This window comes from Felis catus, chromosome B3 (genome assembly GCF_018350175.1).
Source record: "Felis catus isolate Fca126 chromosome B3, F.catus_Fca126_mat1.0, whole genome shotgun sequence".
Classification (NCBI taxonomy): domain Eukaryota; kingdom Metazoa; phylum Chordata; class Mammalia; order Carnivora; family Felidae; genus Felis; species Felis catus.
The window spans coordinates 30,704,492-30,723,936 of NC_058373.1; the positions used below are offsets into that span (position 1 = coordinate 30,704,492).

General features: G+C 58.4%; 1 protein-coding gene across 1 annotated transcript in view; it reads left to right on the top strand.

Annotated features, from left to right (window-relative positions):
• Window positions 1–19,445, top strand: part of CSPG4 (chondroitin sulfate proteoglycan 4) — a 41,164-nt gene that overhangs the window by 12,244 nt on the left and 9,475 nt on the right. Inside the window, exons 2-8 of the mRNA XM_003986922.6 lie at window positions 6,607–6,770; window positions 8,184–11,726; window positions 13,074–13,556; window positions 13,918–14,094; window positions 15,761–15,959; window positions 16,040–16,174; window positions 16,302–16,468. Of these exons, the coding sequence (XP_003986971.2) occupies window positions 6,607–6,770; window positions 8,184–11,726; window positions 13,074–13,556; window positions 13,918–14,094; window positions 15,761–15,959; window positions 16,040–16,174; window positions 16,302–16,468 (4,868 nt within the window). The remainder of the gene's footprint in view (window positions 1–6,606; window positions 6,771–8,183; window positions 11,727–13,073; window positions 13,557–13,917; window positions 14,095–15,760; window positions 15,960–16,039; window positions 16,175–16,301; window positions 16,469–19,445) is intronic.

A 19,445-nucleotide genomic window follows, 5' to 3' on the forward strand; every position in this document is an offset into this window, starting at 1 on the left:
GGTGGACTCTGAGCTGCTTCTTCCTGCAAACCTCTCATTTTCCCTCCCGCTTCCTCTGTGCCACACATGGCCCCAGGGTTGGGACATGTGGCTGGGAGCCCAGGGTACCAGCCCCGCCCCTGTCAGTGTCTATGGACCAAGTTTAGCATCGCCTAATCCACCAGTTCAGGAATACTCACCTTCTAGAAGAGGTCCCTAAATTGGAAATGTTTATATATATACATATATATATATAGGAATATATATATAAATATATATATATATATATATATATATATATATATACACACCCCTTGGCTTGGGTGGCTTCTAAGCTCTTGGTTAGAGGACGAGCCACTGAAGCCAGGGACCAGGGTCAGGATTCAGCCAATAGCTGAGGAAACTGTTGCCCTACCCTGGCCTCCTTGACCTTGCAACCAAACAGAAGGTCAAGTGCCCTGACAGTGAGTCCTGTGGTTCAAGAGTTCTTGGAATGTAGAGGAACAGGCCCACATTGACCCCGGCCGAGGTTTCCATAGGGTTGAGATGAGGAGGCCATTTGCCGTGAGCACATAGAGCCTGGCGTCCCGCATTCTACTGGGAAGCTACTATCTGCCAAGAGGAACAGCTACTTGTCTAAGTTCCGTGTGACTTTGAACTAAACTGTTGTTCCTATGGGCGTGGCTTGTGGGGTAAGAGAGGAGCAGGTGGTCAGCAGGCCTCTGAGGTGGCCTTGGGTTATGGACTCTCAGGCTGGAAGCAGGGAGGAAGGAGAGCCAGAGCAGTGAGTGCTATGAGTCTGCAGGTGTGTGTGCATCCCCCAGGCAGCTAGCCCTGGCAGGTAGTAAGCATCTGGGCTTGGCTCTTGTGATCCCATTGTCACCACCATGAGCAGGTTATGTTGTCCCTTTGATCTGACCTGAAGTCTTTCCCTGTAACCTTCCCCCTGGTTCCTCTCAGAGGTAATAAGCTTGGTGATAGCTCAGTTGAAAGGACTGAGCCTTGGGACGTGCTGAGGTGGGGGCTGACACCGAGTAGGCACAGGGTCAGGCATGCTCAGGAAGGGTCATGTCCAATATCTAGAGCCAGACGGGACCCACCGCACCACATCCTCACCTGCCCCACACTCCCCTCCATACACTGTGATACGTGGCACTGACCTGCACTCAGTCACATTCGTGGGTATGTGCCACCCACTGTGACCATGCACAGGTCTTGGATGCTCTGGGGGACTGAGTATCAGCACACGGCATTGTTTTCCCAGCTCTGAAATGGAAGGGGGCAGTGCAGGGATCTTCAGCGCCACTGGCCCCGGGGTCTGTAGCTCTGGTTCTAAATAGGTTTCCATCCTTCCCAGCCTCCTCAGAAGTGCCCTGGCTTGGGGACAGAAAGCTGGTAAAGAAAAAGCACATCCCTTAGAGGCACAAGGGGAGGGGATCTGGCCTGAGTTCTGCGGGACCTGGGTGACCTCAGGGTGGGCCCAGCTGCTGGGGCAGGGCACCTGGCCCATCCTTACTCTCACACAGGGCCACCCACATTACACCCATAGGGGAGACAGAGAGCCCTTCATCCCTGCCTTGGCCCTCCTAGGGCACTCCCCCACAGCCCCCCTCTGACTTCTCAGAAGGACTCTCCCAGCCTCACCCCTGTCTGCCTAGGATGTGGATCTGGAACAGGATCTGCACACCTGGTGCCAAACCCCAAGGAGCTACGGTGAAGAAGTCTGGCTTCGCCGGAGAGCAGGACCCCTCCCCCTCCCCAGCTGGCTGGCAGCGCCCCTGCCTCATTCTCCTCACTCCTGTCCACGGCCTCAGGCTTGCTCCGACATCCAGCCTTCTGTGTCTCTCTTGGTTTCTCCTCCTTCATCTCCTTCTTTAAGCCTGTCTGGACCCCTGAGTTCAGTTTTTGTGGAGAAGGTTTTAAAATCTTTCTCATGCCTTCTGTCTCCCCCAGATTGGTTCTTCTTTTCCATGGCTGCATTGCTGTATTTGAGAATGAATGAATGAAAGAATGAATGAATGAATGAATGAATGAATGAATATGGACCCCCCCTTCTCTCCCCAACTATCTCTCACCTACTGCTCCATCTCAGTACCACTGGATACACCTCCCCAACATACACACGTTTAGCTCTCCAACTGCCCCCCTTTGCCCCCGGGCCCTGGGCATGCCCCACTGGCCATCCTGCCCAGCAGCTCTGACTCCCAAACTTCCTCCCTTATAAAGTCAGGCGGCAGCAGACATCAGGAATGCTGCTGAGGCTGCCCATGACGCATGCTGGCTGTAGGGCCGCCTGGCTGCCCCCAGGCGACCAGGAATGTGTTGGGAGCAGGGCACACAGGGACTGCTTGCCGGGGAGTGGGGTGGGGTGGGGGGGGTGCCTGCATGGGCGGGGCTCAGACAGGTGTCTGGGCCAAGAACTGACAGCTTTCTGCTTCTCTGTCAAACTGCTTCTCCTCTGGAGCCTCCGTTTGTCTGTCAGAAAAGAGAAAGCCAAGCACCCCACTGCATGCTAAAGCTGCAGAGAACTTTGACATTGTGGAAGCCATCACTCAAGGATTGGGGGGGGTGGGGCCAGGGCTGGGAAGGCAAGAGGCCCCAGGCCTCACTCTCTAAACTGTCTTGGGGCAAGGGTGGTGCTCCCAGTTACAGCTGGCACGAGACAGGGGGGAAAAAGAGCCAACGGCAAAGAAAGACAGGGAGAGGCAGAGACAGGCAGCAAGGTGGCTAAGTGGCCAAGACAGAGACGGAGGAGATTAGGGAGAGAAAAAGGGAGAGACAGTCTGGCTAGCCCCAGGGGTTTTGAAGACTCAAAAGGATCAAGGTCTGCAGCAACCCCCACCCCCAGTGCCTGGAAAAGGGGCCCCCGCTTGAGACCCTGCCCCTGGCCAGCCTGGGAGAGCACGGTGGGAGCCTCATAGGCAGAGATACTCCCCGCATGGTGACCCTTTGTCCCAAGAGCCCGCTGACAGATGAGAGTAGAGTATCATGAGGGAAGTAAGCCTCATGCTTAGGGCCCCCAGAGGCAGGACTCGGGTCCCCATTCATAAACACGTTAGGAGTGCCCCCAGGGGGACAGGAGATGCCGGCACAACCTGCGCCCTGGCAGAGGGTGGCTTGCTGGGGGACGTTGGCCCAAGCTTCACCTCCCCATCTGAGAAGGGGCTTGGGGGGAAAGACAGGCTCTTTCTGTGCCCCCAACCCTCGTCTCAGGAAGAGGAATGGAGCCACTCTGCCTTGGCCCAGACAGAAGCGCCCTGTCCGTGGGCAGGAAGGGTGGGAAGCTGTGGGATGTTCCACCTTCAGCAAACCTCTGGGAGGGATGGACGGGCGCCGGGCGGGGGGGCGGGAACCCTCCAGGAGCACACGGCCCCTTTCACGGAGCCAGGCCCAGCCAAGTCACGGCGGGCGGCGCCGAGGGGCAGGACGGGCCTGGGCACAATCACTGCTCTGTCCTGGCAGCTCCCAGCCCACACGCGCACACATGCACAAACACACAGCCTTATGCAAACCCAAAACACACCCCCAGCCACCCACACACTGGAACACACACGAAAATAGACCTCTATGTAGTCCTGGACACCCACCTACCTACCGTCTTTCAGGTAGAGAAACCCAGACATGTGGCATTCTTTCTGCCCCTCCCACTTACCCTCCCCTTGGGGCACCCTCCCCCCCCCCACCGACCCATGCTAAAGTCTTGGCACCACCCAGGCAGCCCACACCATTAACCCTCTGCCTACCCATATCTGAGAGCAGACTCCCAGACCAGAAAGGGAACTTCGGGACTAATCCCCACGACAGGAGGAGGGACTGGGAAGGAGTGCCCATTTTACAAAATGGTGACATTGAGGTAGACTGAGCCCCTTCTCCTGGCCCCGGGGGAAGCCCACACAGCTGATACAAGCCTGCACTGGTGTTTGATGAATCATGGCTCTTCTTGACCCAGGAGAGTCAAGGCCAAGTCTCCAAGCAGCACTGATACCTTCTCTCCTCCCCCAACTGCCCTGAGGCCGCAGTCAGGCCGAATAGGCTGGCCCTTGCTACTTTTCCCTCTACTCCTCTGTCTTCAACTCTCCCAGAGCCTGTATATCCCTGCTGCCAGTCTCTCCCTTGGCCTTGCTGCCCATTGAAACCACCCATTCCTCTCCCTCTCTCCTCCTCTACACCACCTTCACCTCCCCAAGGAAGCCCTCTGGGATTGACTCCTAACTCACTTCTCTATCCTGCACTGTCTCTTCTTCATTCACAGCCCCCCTCCAACTGTCTCCCAGAACAGGGTTTCTGGGTTCTTGGAAATGCGGCCCATCAGAGACGATAAGGGGCAGCAGAAGGAGACCAGGAGGTGGGGGGAACGACACCGTCAGAGTTTCCAAAGCCCTGGCCAGCAAGACCTCAGAGGCCTCTGTTGGGGCGAGGGGGCTGCCTGGCCTGTGCACTTCCAGCAGCACAAGGCAGCTTGTGTGAGCGCTTCCCTGCCCAGCCCCACAGGAAACAGCAGGGCCCAGCCCCTCAATAGGCTCATTCAGACCCCAGCTCTCTGGAAAGTACCTCTACTTCCTGCCACCCTCCCACTCTGGCCTGAAAAACCAGGCCAAACAGGCTGCCGCACTCCCCTTCTGGGAGGGGGCTGGAGGCAGGTGGTTCAGTGGTTAGAGCCAGCCATCTACTTCACTTCCTGCCTGGTGTAGGCCCTGACCGTGACCGTGTCGCGCATCCACCCTTAATAAGAGGGAATGTGGATGGGTGTGTGAGCTCACGCCCACTCAGGAGAGGGAGACGGACCCCTTCCCCTTGCATGGCAAACAGGTGAATGTTTAGCTTTCTGGGAGCGAGAACCCTGATTTGTAGCGTTTGCTTCTTTCCATTGTATAAATGTTCCCACCGGGCAACATCACCTGGCTTGCAAAACTCCTGAAAATTTAACAGTCAGCTCTTGCCAGCTGCTATGAGCTCCAGGCTGCCAGAGTGACGGATCCATCCTGCGGGGGCCACTTGCCCCCGACCTTCCTTTCGACTGCCCTCAGTTTAGTGAGCTGCATTTTGGTCTCAAGAATCAAGGAACGCCCTTGCAGATACGGCGCCCCTGCAGGTGCCTGCCCCCTGTCAGTTCTCTGGTCTGCCCCTCACTGGCACCAAGCTCTGCTGGGTCTGCTGGGTTTGGTGGTTCTCATCTGATACCTTTAGCCCCTCGGACGAGGTTCTGGCATTGCCGGCAAGTTCTGGCAAGAGGAGTGAACTCAAGGGGTTTCGACTCAGCCTAAGAGGAAGAGCATTATCGTTCTTGAACATCTGTCCGGACTCCTCCAGTGGCCGATGCCACATCCTCAGGCCCATGTCAGCTGGCTCAGGCTGGCCAGGGGCACGTGTGTGGGCTGGTGCCAGATCGTCCCTATCAAGGCCACCAGCCTTTACTCACTCACACGGGGTTTAAGAGAAGCCCAACAGAGATGAGTCACCTTTTTAACCCATTCCCGTCTCCCCTCCCTTCCCTAGCCCTGGACATCTGGGGACAGAGTCAAAGTTATATTTGGCCCTAATCTCTGCAAAAGGAATAAACCAGAAATTGTTGCAGCTGGTTGGAGGTCAAGGGAGGCTAATTTGGGGAAGCTGTTTGGAGGAGGCGGCAGCTTAAAAAGAGGAGGTATCCCGGTGCGGGACAAAAGGGGCCCTGCACAGTGACCACTGACCTTGGGAACCCCCAGATATGGCCTGCTTAGGCCATGTGGACCTGAGAGGCCCTCTGGCCCGCTCTCCAAACCTTCGGCCCCTCCCAGGCCTTGTCTTCAGACAGACCCAGGCTTGGAGAAGTCAGCTGTTGTTCCCCAGCCGTGGTGGAAACAATAGGGCCGGATCTGACCACTCACCAGGGACTATCAATAGCTCTTCAGCAGGAAGCAATACGGGGTGATGTAGGAAGTTCTGGCCCATTTGGGGTCCAGCAATGCACGTGGTCTCCATCTGGCCTCAGAGCCTTTGCTCCTTGCTGGACTCAAGCTGATGAGCTGCCACCCCCACCCCCAAAGACAGCTGGGAGCACGGTCCAAGAGAGGAGCGGAGTTGGTGGGTACCACCACCAGGCCCCAGCCGTGGCCCCAGGCCACCCACAGAGGTCAGTCATGGCGTGGAGAGTGTTGCCCAAGAGCCAAAGCATGGGGCATGTCGTAGAAAGAATTTGAGCAGGGATCAGTTTGAGGTAGGAACGGTTCTCCTGGAACTCCATTTCTGGGGGCTGCGACCACCAGGCCAGGTGACACAGTGAGGGATGGTTTCCCTTTAGGCCCAAGAGGGACTAGACCCAGAATGGAGAATCCTCTAGGGCCCAGGAGAGGAGAGTCAGAGCTGGCAGAGGCCCCTGGCTCCAGGAACCTTTGAGGAGGAGACCTGAGTTGCTTGGAATGGCTGGGTCTGGCTTCCTGTGGAGCCAAGTCTGGGCTGGACACAGGTGAGGCGGTGCCTTCTGGTGCCAGGACCAGGCAGGTGACAAGGCAGTGCCACATAGGAGAACTGTGCGGCCGCACCAGCATGAAACCCCCTCCCTGCAGCCCAGCCCACCTGTGTTCTCTGCAGTACCTCTCCTCCTCCAGGCAAGAGTCTGAACTTTGACCCCAGCTCCCTCTCTCCCAGCCTCCTTCTTTGGTGAGAACCACCTGGAGGTGCCCGTGGCCACAGCTTTGACCGACATAGACCTCCAGCTGCAGTTCTCCACGTCCCAGTCCGAAGCCTTGCTTCTCCTGGCAGCGGGCCAGGCTGACCACCTCCTGCTGCAACTCTACTCCGGACGTCTGCAGGTCAGTGACATCTCCCTGCTGGCCTCCTCCTCCAGCTTTGAATGGCCCCCAGCCAGTTGGGTGACCTGGTGTGAGTCACTTTCACCTTGGGGTCTCTAGGTCTCCACTGTGCAATGGCAGCTCCAAACGGGGGACTCCCACACAGACGGGCTGTGCCCTGCAGCCCTCCACCCACACTTCCCCCCACGACCTCCGACCGAGCTTGTGCTTTACCACACCACCCACCTGCATTCCAGCCCCCAAGTGGTCTCTCACTGCCAGGCCCCCACTCATTCCACTCCCTCTGCCTGGGCCCTGCCTCACCCCAGCCCCGCCTTGAGTATGGACATTGCTTCTTCCAGGAGGTGCTCACCTGGGCTGGGTACCCTCTCCTGGGCTCCCAGCAACCCCTGCAAATCCCTCTGCCCAAGCACCAGTCACCCTGCAGCTCCGTTGTCTGTCCATCTTGGTAACAACCAGCCTACCAAAGCGTCTCCATTTTTCCGTTTCATCCTACAAGTCACCCCCAGCTTTATTAGCAAGGAGTCTTCTGGCTCTGTCTTGAGGCTCCCCCCAGCCGTGAAGAGTTTGAGAACCTGAGGCCTTAGTCCAGATTTGGGAAAGCCATCTGTTTCCACACCCCAGCGGGGAGAGGACTATGGGTGGTCATCCATCTGCTGCTGCCATTGCTTCTCACTGCCACAAGGTGTCACTGTTGAACAAAGGCCTGGTACAGCCTGGCACTGATGCTCTTCCCTTCTGCCGGGTACGGTGATGCCACAGCCCTGTGGAGGTGCTCCGTACTTGGACTCCCAAGGCCACAGTTCTTACTTCTCTGCTCTTTCAGTTCCCACATTCTGCCACCACCCATTCTAGCATCTGGTTGTGGGAACACCACACCTGAGTCAGTTCTGGTGCCAAAGTCACAGAGACAGAACCATGTTCTTCTCTCCCCAAGGATCCCTCACCTCAGCTCAAGGAGCTTTTGTTTACTTAACCTTCAAAACAGAGAGCTTCTGATTGGGCCCCCATCCCCGAACAGTGACCCAGTGACCCCAAGGTGTCCAGGGGATTCCCACGTGCCCATTTTTCCAGGGGTGAATCCTCTGGATGCCAGGGTGGTTTTTCTGATGGCTCTCACTCAGAGGAAAGTGGGAGAGAATTAAAAATACAAGCTGAATCTCTAGGGAAGCATCTTGCTACGTGTCATTCCCTGATTCACATCAGGGGCCCCAGAGCCCATCCAGACCCAGCACAGAGATCACTTTGGTGAGCGTTTGGGGGATGAGTAAAGAGGTGGCAGGAAGGGGACGGGGTGGCATGAGAAGCTCTTGTCCCAGGCCCTCTGCTCTGGGGACTCCAATGTGGCAGACCAACTGTGTGCTTACAGTAAAAGCGGATGGATCCCCACTGCATTCCTCCCTCTCTCCTCAGGTCAGACTCACCCTGGGCCAGGAGGAGCTGAAGCTGCAGACCTCAGCTGGGACTCTGCTGAGCGACTCCGTCCTCCACACCGTGCAGCTGACTATTTCCGACAGCGAGGCCTTGTTGTCAGTCGATGGGCTCCTGAATGCCTCAGCCCCAGTTCCGGGAGCTCCCCTAGAGGTCCCCTATGGACTCTTCCTGGGGGGCACTGGAAGCCTTGGCCTGCCCTACGTGAGGGGAACCAGTCGGCCCCTGAGGGGCTGCCTCCATGCTGCCACCCTCAATGGCCGCAACCTCCTGCGACCACTAACGCCAGACGTGCCTGAGGGATGTGCTGAAGAGTTTTCTGCTGATGACAGTGTGGCTCTGGGCTTCTCTGGGCCCCACTCACTGGCTGCCTTCCCTGCCTGGAGCACTCGGGATGAAGGCACCCTGGAGTTTACACTCACCACTCGGAGCCACCGGGCGCCCCTGGCCTTCCAGGCGGGGGGCCGGCACGGGGATTTCATCTACGTGGACATATTTGAGGGCCACCTGCGGGCTGTGGTTGAGAAGGGCCAGGGCACTGTATTGCTCCACAACAGTGTGCCTGTGGCCGACGGGCAACCCCATGAGGTCAGCGTCCACGTGGATGCTCACCAGCTGGAAATCTCCGTGGACCAGTACCCCACACGCACTTCCAACCGTGGGGTCCTCAGCTACCTGGACCCACGTGGCAGTCTCCTCCTTGGGGGGCTGGACACAGAGGCCTCTCGCCACCTCCAGGAACATCGCCTGGGCCTGGTGCCGGGGGCTGTCAATGTCTCCCTACTGGGCTGCATGGAGGACCTCAGCATCAATGGCCAGAGGCAGGGGCTCCGGGAGGCCTTGCTGACTCGCAGCATGGCGGCCGGCTGCCGGCTGGAGGAAGACGAATACGAGGACGACACCTACGGCCCGTACGAAGCTTTCTCCACCCTGGCACCTGAGGCTTGGCCAGCCGTGGAGCTGCCCGAGCCCTGCGTGCCTGAAGCGGGGCTGCCTCCTGTCTTTGCCAACTTTACCCAACTGCTGACCATCAGCCCGCTGGTGGTGGCCGAGGGTGGCACAGCCTGGCTTGAGTGGCGGCACGTGCAGCCCACGCTGGACCTGAGCGAGGCCGAGCTGCGCAAATCCCAGGTGCTGTTCAGCGTGAGCCGCGGGGCACGCCACGGGGAGTTGGAGCTGGACATCCCCGGTGCCCAGGCACGGAAGATGTTCACCCTCCTGGACGTGGTGAACCGCAAGGCCCGCTTCGTCCATGATGGCTCTGAGGACACCTCCGACCAGCTGGTGCTGGAGGTATCAGTGACTGCTCGGGGGCCCGTGCCCTCCTGCCTCCGGAGGGGCCAAACTTACATCCTGCCAATCCAGATAAACCCTGTCAACGACCCACCCCGCGTCATCTTCCCACACGGCAGCCTCATGGTGATCCTGGAACACACACAGAAGCTGCTGGGGCCAGAGGTTTTCCAGGCCTACGACCCAGACTCTTCCTGCGAGGGCCTCACCTTCCAGCTCCTTGGCACGCCCACCGGCCTCCCCGTGGAGCGCCGAGACCAGCCTGGGGAGCCAGCAACCGAGTTCTCCTGCCGGGAGCTGGAGGCGGGCAGCCTAGTCTATGTCCACCGTGGTGGGCCCGCCCAGGACCTGACGTTCCGGGTCAGCGATGGGCTGCAGGCCAGCCCTCCCGCCACCCTGAGGGTGGTGGCCGTCCGGCCCACCATTCAGATCCGCCACAACACCGGGCTGCACCTGGCCCAGGGCTCCGCCGCACCTGTCTTGCCCGCCAACCTGTCGGTGGAGACCAACGCTGTGGGGCAGGATGTGAGCGTGCTGTTCCGAGTCACCGAGGCCCCGCGGTTCGGGGAGCTGCAGAAGCAGGGGGCAGGTGGGGCCGAGGGTGCTGAGTGGCGAGCCACGCAGGCATTCCACCAGCGGGACGTGGAGCAGGGCCGCGTGAGATACCTGAGCACCGACCCACAGCATCGCATGGAGGACTCTGTGGAGAACCTGGCCCTGGAGGTACAGGTGGGGCAGGAGATCCTGAGCAATCTGTCCTTCCCAGTGACCATCCAGAGAGCCACAGTGTGGTTGCTGCGGCTGGAGCCACTGCACACTCAGAACACCCAGCAGGAGGCGCTCACCACAGCCCACCTGGAAGCCACCCTGGAGGAGGAGGAGGCAGGCCCAAGCCCCACCACCTTCCACTACGAGGTGGTTCAGGCCCCCAGGAAGGGTAATCTTCGGCTACAGGGCACACGGCTGTCAGATGGCCAGAGCTTCACCCAGAATGACCTGCAGGCCGGTCGGGTGACCTACGGGGCCACAGCACGTGCCTCGGAGGCAGTCGAGGACATCTTCCGTTTCCGTGTCATAGCTCCGCCACACTTCTCCCCACTCTATACCTTCCCCATCCACATTGGTGGTGACCCGGACGCCCCCGTCCTCACCAACATCCTCCTCTCGGTGCCCGAGGGTGGCGAGGGTATCCTCTCTGCTGACCACCTCTTCGTCAAGAGTCTCAACAGTGCCAGCTACCTCTATGAGGTCATGGAGCGGCCCCGCCATGGGAGGTTAGTTTGGAGGGGGGCACAGGACCAGGCCGCCACGGTGACATCCTTCACCAACGAGGACCTGCTGCAGGGCCGGCTGGTTTACCAGCATGACAACTCTGAGACCACAGAAGATGACATCCCATTTGTGGCCACCCGCCAGAGCGAGGGCAGTGGTGGCATGGCCTGGGAGGAGGTACGGGGCGTCTTCCGCGTGGCCATCCAGCCTGTAAACGACCACGCTCCCGTGCAGACCATCAGCCGCGTCTTCCACGTGGCCAGGGGTGGGCGGCGGCTGCTGACAACAGACGACGTGGCCTTCAGTGATGCTGACTCTGGCTTTGCCGACACTCAGCTGGTACTGACCCGCAAGGACCTTCTCTTCGGCAGTATTGTGGCTGTGGATGAGCCCACGCGGCCCATCTACCGCTTCACCCAGGAGGACCTCAGGAAGAGGCGAGTCCTGTTTGTGCACTCGGGGGCCGACCGCGGCTGGATTCAGCTGCAGGTGTCGGACGGGCAGCACCAGGCCACCGCGCTGCTCGAAGTGCAGGCCTCGGAGCCCTACCTCCATGTGGCCAATGGCTCCAGCCTCGTGGTCCCTCAGGGAGGCCAGGGCACCATTGACACAGCTGTGCTCCACCTGGACACCAACCTAGACATCCGCAGTGGGGATGAGGTCCGCTACCGCGTCACGGCTGGCCCGCACTGGGGGCAGCTGCTCCGGGCCGGCCAGCCAGCCACAGTCTTCTCCCAGCAGGACCTGCTGGACGGGGCCATTCTCTACAGCCACAACGGCAGCCTTAGCCCTCGAGACACCCTGGCCTTCTCTGTGGAGGCAGGGCCTGTGCACACAGATGCCACCCTGCAAGTGACCATTGCCCTAGAGGGGCCACTGGCCCCGCTGCATCTGGTCCGGCACAAGAAGATCTACGTCTTCCAGGGGGAGGCGGCTGAGATCAGAAAGGATCAGCTGGAGGTAAAGGACCGGGGGCCAGAGAAGGGAGGCCCTTCCATCCAGCCTTCATGCCCTGTGTGCTCGGATGTTTGGGGATGTGCCCATGGTGACTCCTGGGTCGGGTGTATGTCCACACCTTGGGTGTGCGGCTGTACCCGTGCATGTTGTATGCCTGAGAGTTTCTGGGAGAGTTTGTGTGTCTGCCTGTGAGTTGTGCGGGCCTCCACATGTCACGTGTGCACGTGTACATGCTGTGGCTAACCATGCAGATTCCTGCCCCCCCAACCCAAGGAATCTCTGAAGTGGAGCCTGAGAGTCTGTATTCTAATAGTAAGTTCCCTGGAGGGTTTTCATGGGTATAGACTTAGAGGACTGTAGGCCTTGGAGACAGACTCGTTTGACCTCCAGGCTCCTGAATCCTCAGCTCTTTTCCAAGACCCCAAACCAGGCCTCAGGATCTGGAGAGAGCTGCTCACCACCCAAGAACCTCACAGAGCAACCACAGGCCATCTAGCAGACCTGCCAGCTTGCTGTGTGACCTCAAGCCAGTCCTTGCCCTCTCTGGTACACTGCCAATTTCAGATACACTGCCAATTTCTGAGCCCCTGTGGTTCTGGCTGTCTGGGTTTTGGGGGTGACTTTGACTAAACATGTCTGGCATCAGAAAGGCTTTGCCATGAAGGAGGCAGCATCTGAGCCGGGCTTTGAAGAGTCTGGGGTTTTAATAGGGAATGAGGAGACAGTATTCCAGGCAGAGGGAACAGAATTCTAGAATACAGACAGTATTCCAGGAAAAGGCACAGAAGCAGGAATGTGAATTTGGGAGAAGTGTGTCCTTTTGTTGCTGGACCATCAGGTGAGGGAGCACCCAGTGGCCATGGGGCTGGACCCGCGTCTTAAGCTCCGCGAGGCACGTAGTTTGTGGAGACTGTGCCTCTCTGAAGGATGGAGCGCCCTCTGGTGGTGAATAGTGGGATAGCAGGGGCAGGGACAGCCTCTGTGTATGTGTGTGCATGTGTGTTACGTGCATTACTTGTGAGATGTACCTATCTGTGTAGTGATATTGTATGTCTGTGTCACTGAATCTGGGGCTGTGTGTGCACATCGCTCAGGGAGTGTGGGTCTCGGGGGCTGTGTGATCACGTGACTGGGGGTGTGGGGTGGTGAAAGGTGCAGCCCCTCTAACCAGCTGCACATCTGGGTGTCGTGTGTGTGAACCTGAGTGCGTGTCTGAGTAAGCAGTGGTGTCTGGGCCACTACCTGGGGGAATTAGGGAGACATGGAGACTGAGCCTGTTCTGGCCGCTTAGGGACCACAACAGCCTCCTTCTGTGACCCCTGATGGCTCCTCTGACCCTCTGTTAATCAGGCAGCCCAGGAGGCAGTGCCACCGGCGGACATCGTGTTCTCAGTGAAGACCCCACCGCGCGCCGGCTACCTGGTGATGCTGTCCCACGGCGCCTCCGTGGCTGAGCCACCCAGCTTGGACCCAGTGCAGAGCTTCTCCCAGGAGGCAGTGGATGCGGGCAGGGTCCTATACCTGCACTCCCGCCCCGAGGCCTGGAGCGATGCCTTCTCCCTGGATGTGTCCTCAGGCGTGGGCACTCCCCTTGAGGGTGTCCGTGTAGAACTGGAGGTGCTGCCTGCTGCCATCCCACTGGAGACACAGAACTTCAGCGTCCCCGAGGGTGGCAGCCGCACGCTGGCCCCTCCACTGCTCCGTGTCACGGGGCCTTACTTCCCCACGCTGCCAGGCCTTGACCTGCAGGTGCTAGAGCCACCCCAGCATGGGGCCCTGCGGAGAGAGGAAGGTCCTCAAGAGGGGACCCTCGGCGCTTTCTCCTGGAAAGAGGTACAGCTATTAGGGAGGCCCTGGGGGTACAGTCCCGCTCTCGGGGTAGAGTGGGGGAAGCCACAGCAACTCCCAGTCTGGGGTGTTCGCAGAGAGGAGGCAGGATGTTCACATTTATGGAGCACCTCTGCTTCAGATGACTTATGTCACTCCTTCGTCTCTGGGCATATAGAAACCACTGTCCCATTTCCTTCACTCTGGGAGAAATGGTTGTCCCCATTTCCACCTGCAGAAACTGGAGCTCTGCGGGAGTCAGCCTCCTCCCACACCCAAAGGCAGAGCATGAAGGGTGCTGGGCCTGAGACTCTCTCCGGTCTCAGGCCTGCTGGGGCCTGACCTTCAGCCTTGCGCCTGCCCGCAGGTGGAACAGCAGCTGATCCTCTATGCGCACGATGGGAGTGAGACGCTGACAGATAGCTTTGTCCTAGTGGCTAATGCCTCAGAGATGGACCGCCAGAGCCATCCGGTGACCTTCACCATCACCATCCTGCCCGTCAATGACCAACCCCCCATCCTCACCACAAACACAGGCCTGAAGGTGAGAGCCGCCCGGGATCACCTCCTACCTCCCCTCCCAAAGAGAGAGGCCCAGCCCACAGCTTCCCCTCTCCAAGCCCGTTTCCTTTTCTAAAATGGGCACCATGCCACATGCCTCACTCGTTGGGAAGAGAGAAGGGCTAGTGCACTGAAAATAGAACACAGGTATGAGAATTTTATTGAACACTTATAAGTGCAGTAGGCAGCCTTGGGAGTGGCCTTGCTGTTCCCTGGATTCACTGTCAACAGGAAGCTCTTTCTATGGCTCAGGACCAGAACTCCTGAAGAAAGTCCTTTCAGGCCCTTAAGAGTAGACTCCAGGCGGAGAGTGGTTAGGGTCCCTACTTTGGCCCACACCAAGTGAAGGTCCCAGCTTGGCTTTTCAAGCCCCTGATCTTTACATCGTTGCAGAACAGTGGTGCCCTCATTCAGCAGAGGTCAAAGCTGAGGCCCAGCCAGGTCACAGAATTTCTCCTTGGTCACGGAAGTAGTTACTAGCGGAACAGAAAGGGTATGGCTTGACCAAGATCATGTAAGATAGTGGATGGGCAGGGCCTTGATGCTGGCTTCTAGGGTCAACAAGAGTCGTGGAAGGATTCACCTGACTTGGGCCGTCTGTGACATGAGGCACTGGACATCTTTGATGGCAGAGGATGTACCTGTGGGGAGTGGTCCGATGTGGGGAGATGGCTGCTCTGGAACCACTGGCAGGTGGCACTGTGTGGCATCTTGGCCACCAGGTGGTGCTGTCCACCGTGTTTGTGCCAGGAGCCCAGGGCCAAAGCCCCGCCCCCAAACATCATGGTCCCCCTTCAGAGCTCTGCCCTGGGGGCGGTGGGGGGAGGGGGGTTAGCCTGGGGCTGGGAGAAGGTGCCCTGGAATCCCAGAGGGCTCAGCTTTCCAGGTAGGGGAACCCCCCTCCCCAACACTGCCCAAGTTGCTGACCCAGCTGGGGTTGTGTAACAGGATCCCAGAAATGGGATCCTGCCCTGCTGGCAGCCTGAGGGGGGCTCCCTTCCCTGAGCATGGGGAGGGGCTGCCCACACCCCTCACTCACCTGGTTGGGGCTTGTGACTGCACTGGAAACACCTGAGCCCTCATCCCAGTGCTGCTTCGGTGGCATGGGACAGGACCCAATAGGAGCCTCTCCAGCCCTGTACCTCATCAGCCTCTCCAGCCCTGTACCTCCCAGGCCCTGCCTCACCTGCCAGGGGAGCCCACTTATAAGCAACCTGGGGTGGCAAAACTCACCATCCCATAGTGTGCCCAGCCCATGCCCAGACTCACTGTGGAGGGTCTAAAGAGAGACCTCTGCCCGGCCAGTGAGAACCAGATAAAGCAGTGCAGTCAGTCAGGGTTGGGGGTCTCTGAAGGGAGAACCTGGTGAGGGTAAGAGGTGGGGCTTCCTGAGGGAGGGGGACATGAGCTGGCCTTGAAGGACAAGGCAATATTAGGGCAGACAGAGAGAAGGGAACCTGTGCCCTGGGATGAGAGGGGAAGGTGAATGGGGTGGAGGGCCCTTTGTTTGGGGGGCGGGGTGCAGAATGGCACGGGCCTCCATGACAGCTGAGGGCCTGAGCCACAGTGCGATGATGGCCTCAGGGCCAGGGAGGAACAAGTTGGGAGAGCTTGGTGGGGATAGAATCTTCACAGGCATGTGTCCCCAGATGTGGGAGGGGGCCACTGTGCCCTTCCCTCCGGAGGCCCTCAGGGCCACAGACAGCGACTCAGGACCGGAGGACCTGGTCTACACCATCGAGCGGCCCAGCAATGGGCAGGTAGTGCTGCGGGCGGCACCGGGCACCGAGGTCCACAGCTTCACGCAGGCCCAGCTAGATGGAGGGCTGGTGCTGTTCTCACATAGAGGTGAGTACTGAGAGGTGGGACGCCCCGAGAATGGGGAGCCACCATGGGCCAGCAAGACCCAACTTCACCCCCGTCCTCAGGAGCCCTGGACGGAGGCTTCCACTTCAGCCTCTCCGATGGTGAGCACGCTTCCCCCGGACACTTCTTCCGCGTGACGGCCCGGAAGCAGCTGCTCCTCTCGCTAGAGGGCAGCCGGACGCTGACCGTGTGCCCAGGTGGGTCAGCGAGCATAGGCATGCCTGTAGGCTGGGTGACACCCCAGGGTCACGCTGCCTCCCAGCAATCGCAGGCCTCGCCCTGGCTCCTGGTCAAAAGCCAACAGGCCCCTTATCCCTCTCACAGGGTCGGTCCAGCCGCTGAGCAGCCAGAGTCTGAGAGCCAGCTCCAGTGCAGGCACGGACCCCCACCACCTGCTCTACCGCGTGGTGCAGGGCCCCCGGCTGGGCCGGCTGTTCCACGCCCGGCAGGGCGGCTCTGGGGAGGCCCTGGTGAACTTCACTCAGGCTGAGGTAAGGGCCCAGCTCTCTACAGCCACCACTTAGACTCCATTCAGCCTCGGATGGCCCACTCTGCCAGTGGACACGGGGACACCGCTCCCACATCGTTAGCAGCAGACGCTCGCCGGCCCCACCACAGGCCAGGCTGTGCGTGCCTTGCCCTCCCAGAGCCATCAGTCTGGGAGACAGAAGGATGCAAGAGGTCAGGGCTACAGGAGCCCAGAACAGGGATAAGGTCCTGGGGCATGGCTTCCAGGAGGAAGCTGCAGTTGGACCTTAGGAGCTAGAAAGGGTGCTTTGAGCTGGGGACCCTAGCATATCCCAGTGGCTAGTGAGGGGCAGTGCTTGGTTCGGGGGGTGGGGGTGGAGTTCAAGATGAAGGCAGCTGTTGGGCTTGTGAGCAGAGGTGCAAGCCTGGAGCTCAGGTCAGGAGCCAGCAAGAAGCAGAGTGGATCCTGGGAGCCAATGAGTGGACACAAGGCAGCTGAGGAGCTTGAGTGGACGTGATGCTGCCATCTCACTTCAGGGCATAGCTGTCCCAGAGCACACCAGTGGCCACCAGGTAAAAACTAGAACGCTCAGCCATGTGAAGAGGGACACTGCTAGTTGCTGGGAACACAGAACTCTCAGTGCTAAATGTGCTGGTGGGGCCAGCAGCCATCACTTAAATTAGTATCCCTTCTACGTGGGGGAGGTGCCCTGTGTGCTGGCAGCCTCCGCTTGCTCCAAAGGCACAGCAGGTGAGGATCTTTCAGACAGCAGGGAAGGAGGTGTCTTTAACAAGGGAAGATGGCAAAAGGTCTCTCATGTCAACATCCCCCCCCAGGTTTTTGGTTCTCATGAAGCCCTAGCTTCTGCCCAGGTCCCCTTCCCACCATATAAGATATTCAGCAGGCTGGTGGCTGTAGAAGCTGTGCACCCTGAGCCCCTGGGAGCCTCTGTCATCCGATGCCTACGAAGGGGGAGGGAACAGGACAAGGCCTTCAGGGTCCCTCCCCCACCCACAGTGCTTTCCCCACACCCCAGCAATATGCGGATGGAAGTGAATGGCCACCAGGGGGCCGGGCAGCAGTACCACCCAGAGAAGCTGGGAAGAAGCTTCCTAGCAGAGATGCTGTCCCGACTTTGGGGCAGGGGCAGGACAGGGCTGGGTAGCACACTGTCCCACAATACTCTGAGCTGAGTGGGTCAGAGATCAGGTGTCCTGTTTTGCAGATAAGGAAACTGAGGCTTAAGGATACGAGGCAACTATTCAGAGGATGTGGCTAGTAAGAGACAAAACCAGGATTATGGCTTCTGACTGCTAGTCCAAGATTTCTTTCGCCAGAGGACACCGTTTGCTCCCGGAGCTCAGAGACCCCCTCCCTGTCTTGCCTGTGATTTGCCTCACCCCCAGCCAGATGCCTCCCATCCACGGAAGCTCCTTGCACCCAGGCATCCAGCCTTCACCCCACTCCTAGGGGCCTCGATTTCCTTCCTGCCACCCTTCAGCCTGGGCCAGAGGTTATAGCTGACAGTCCTTATGGGCCACATCTGGTCCACAGATGTGTTTTATTTGGCCTGCACAATGCATTTAATATTTTTAAATTAATGATCAACATATCCCCTTTGGGGGATTTTACACAGCACCACACACACACACACACACACACACACACACACACACACACAAGCCTGATTTCCAGGTTCTTAAAAAGCTGTGTTCCCTCTTACCACAATCAGCTGAGGAACAGCGGCCCCTTTCAGCCTGGGTCTGCAGCCCCTTTCAGCCTGGGTCTGTGCCCCCTTTAGAACTGTGGTTCACCCCCTTCAAAGGATGGATGGCTCCCCTGTTAGATGGGGCACCCCTCTCCAGTTCATCACAACCCCCCTGTCCTAGAGTCTCCTGCATGCTGGGATCCCAGTTTCCATCTTAGTATTGTGCAAGTCCTGTTTTTCTGAGAAGAGGACAACAGTTCCTACATCTCCTAAAAGGGAAAAACAAAAGATAAGCCAAGAGGACACGTTTGAATCACAAGGGGGAGAGAGCAGATTTCTTTATGGAAACGAGGAATATTCCTAGGTGTTTAACATGCAAACAGCCCTAGAGACCAGCAGATGTGGCTGGAATGGAGACACCATGGTGGGAATGGTAGGAGGTGAGGTCACAGGGGTAACCAGGTCAGATCTTTGTGGCCAAATGAGGAGCCACTGCACTATCTGAGCAAGAGTGACAAAGCCTCACGTACATTTTAAAAGGCTCACTCTGGCTTCTGTGTTAAGAACAACTGTAGGGGGAGGGAGCAGGGGTCAAAGCTGGCACACAGGAGGCCATGGGGATAATCCAGGCCAGAAGTGACAGTATGCAAGAGAAGGAATAGTCTGGGATGACTCCAGGGGTTTGAGCCTGAGCCTCTGGAAGAACAGAGCTGCCACCACATGAAGTGGGAGGGACTAGGAGAGGTGTGCAGGTAGGGGGTCTGTCCATCTGCACAGAGCGGCCAGGAAGCAAGTGGATATGTGAGTCTGGAGTTCAGGAGACAGCAGCCTGGGAGAGATTAAAGACTATTCTTTATGGAGTTTTGCTGTAAAGGAGAACAAAATGGGAGGGGCGACAAATGTTGGAAAAAGTGAAGTCACAAGTTTTTTCTTTAAGATGGAGGAGAATAACTACATGGGGTTGAGTAATGATGAGACTCTTCCCTTGCTGGGGGTGGGGGGCGGGGGCTGGATTGTCTCCACAGGAGAAAGAGGGGAAATGGTAAGACTGGTGTCTTCGGCGGGGAAGAGGGGCAGGGACCTAGTGCAAAAGTGGAAGGACCAGCTGTTGAGAGAAGCATGGATAGAATTTTGCTTTCCCCAGGGGCTCAGAGAGATGAGGTGATTTGCCTGAGGCAGCAGAGCCCAGATTTGACAAGGCATTGGCTCCAGAGCCAGTCACCTCACTGCCACACGATTGCCAACGGTGACCCACTGAGCTAGTGAGGAAGAGCACGGGTTACCGACTTAG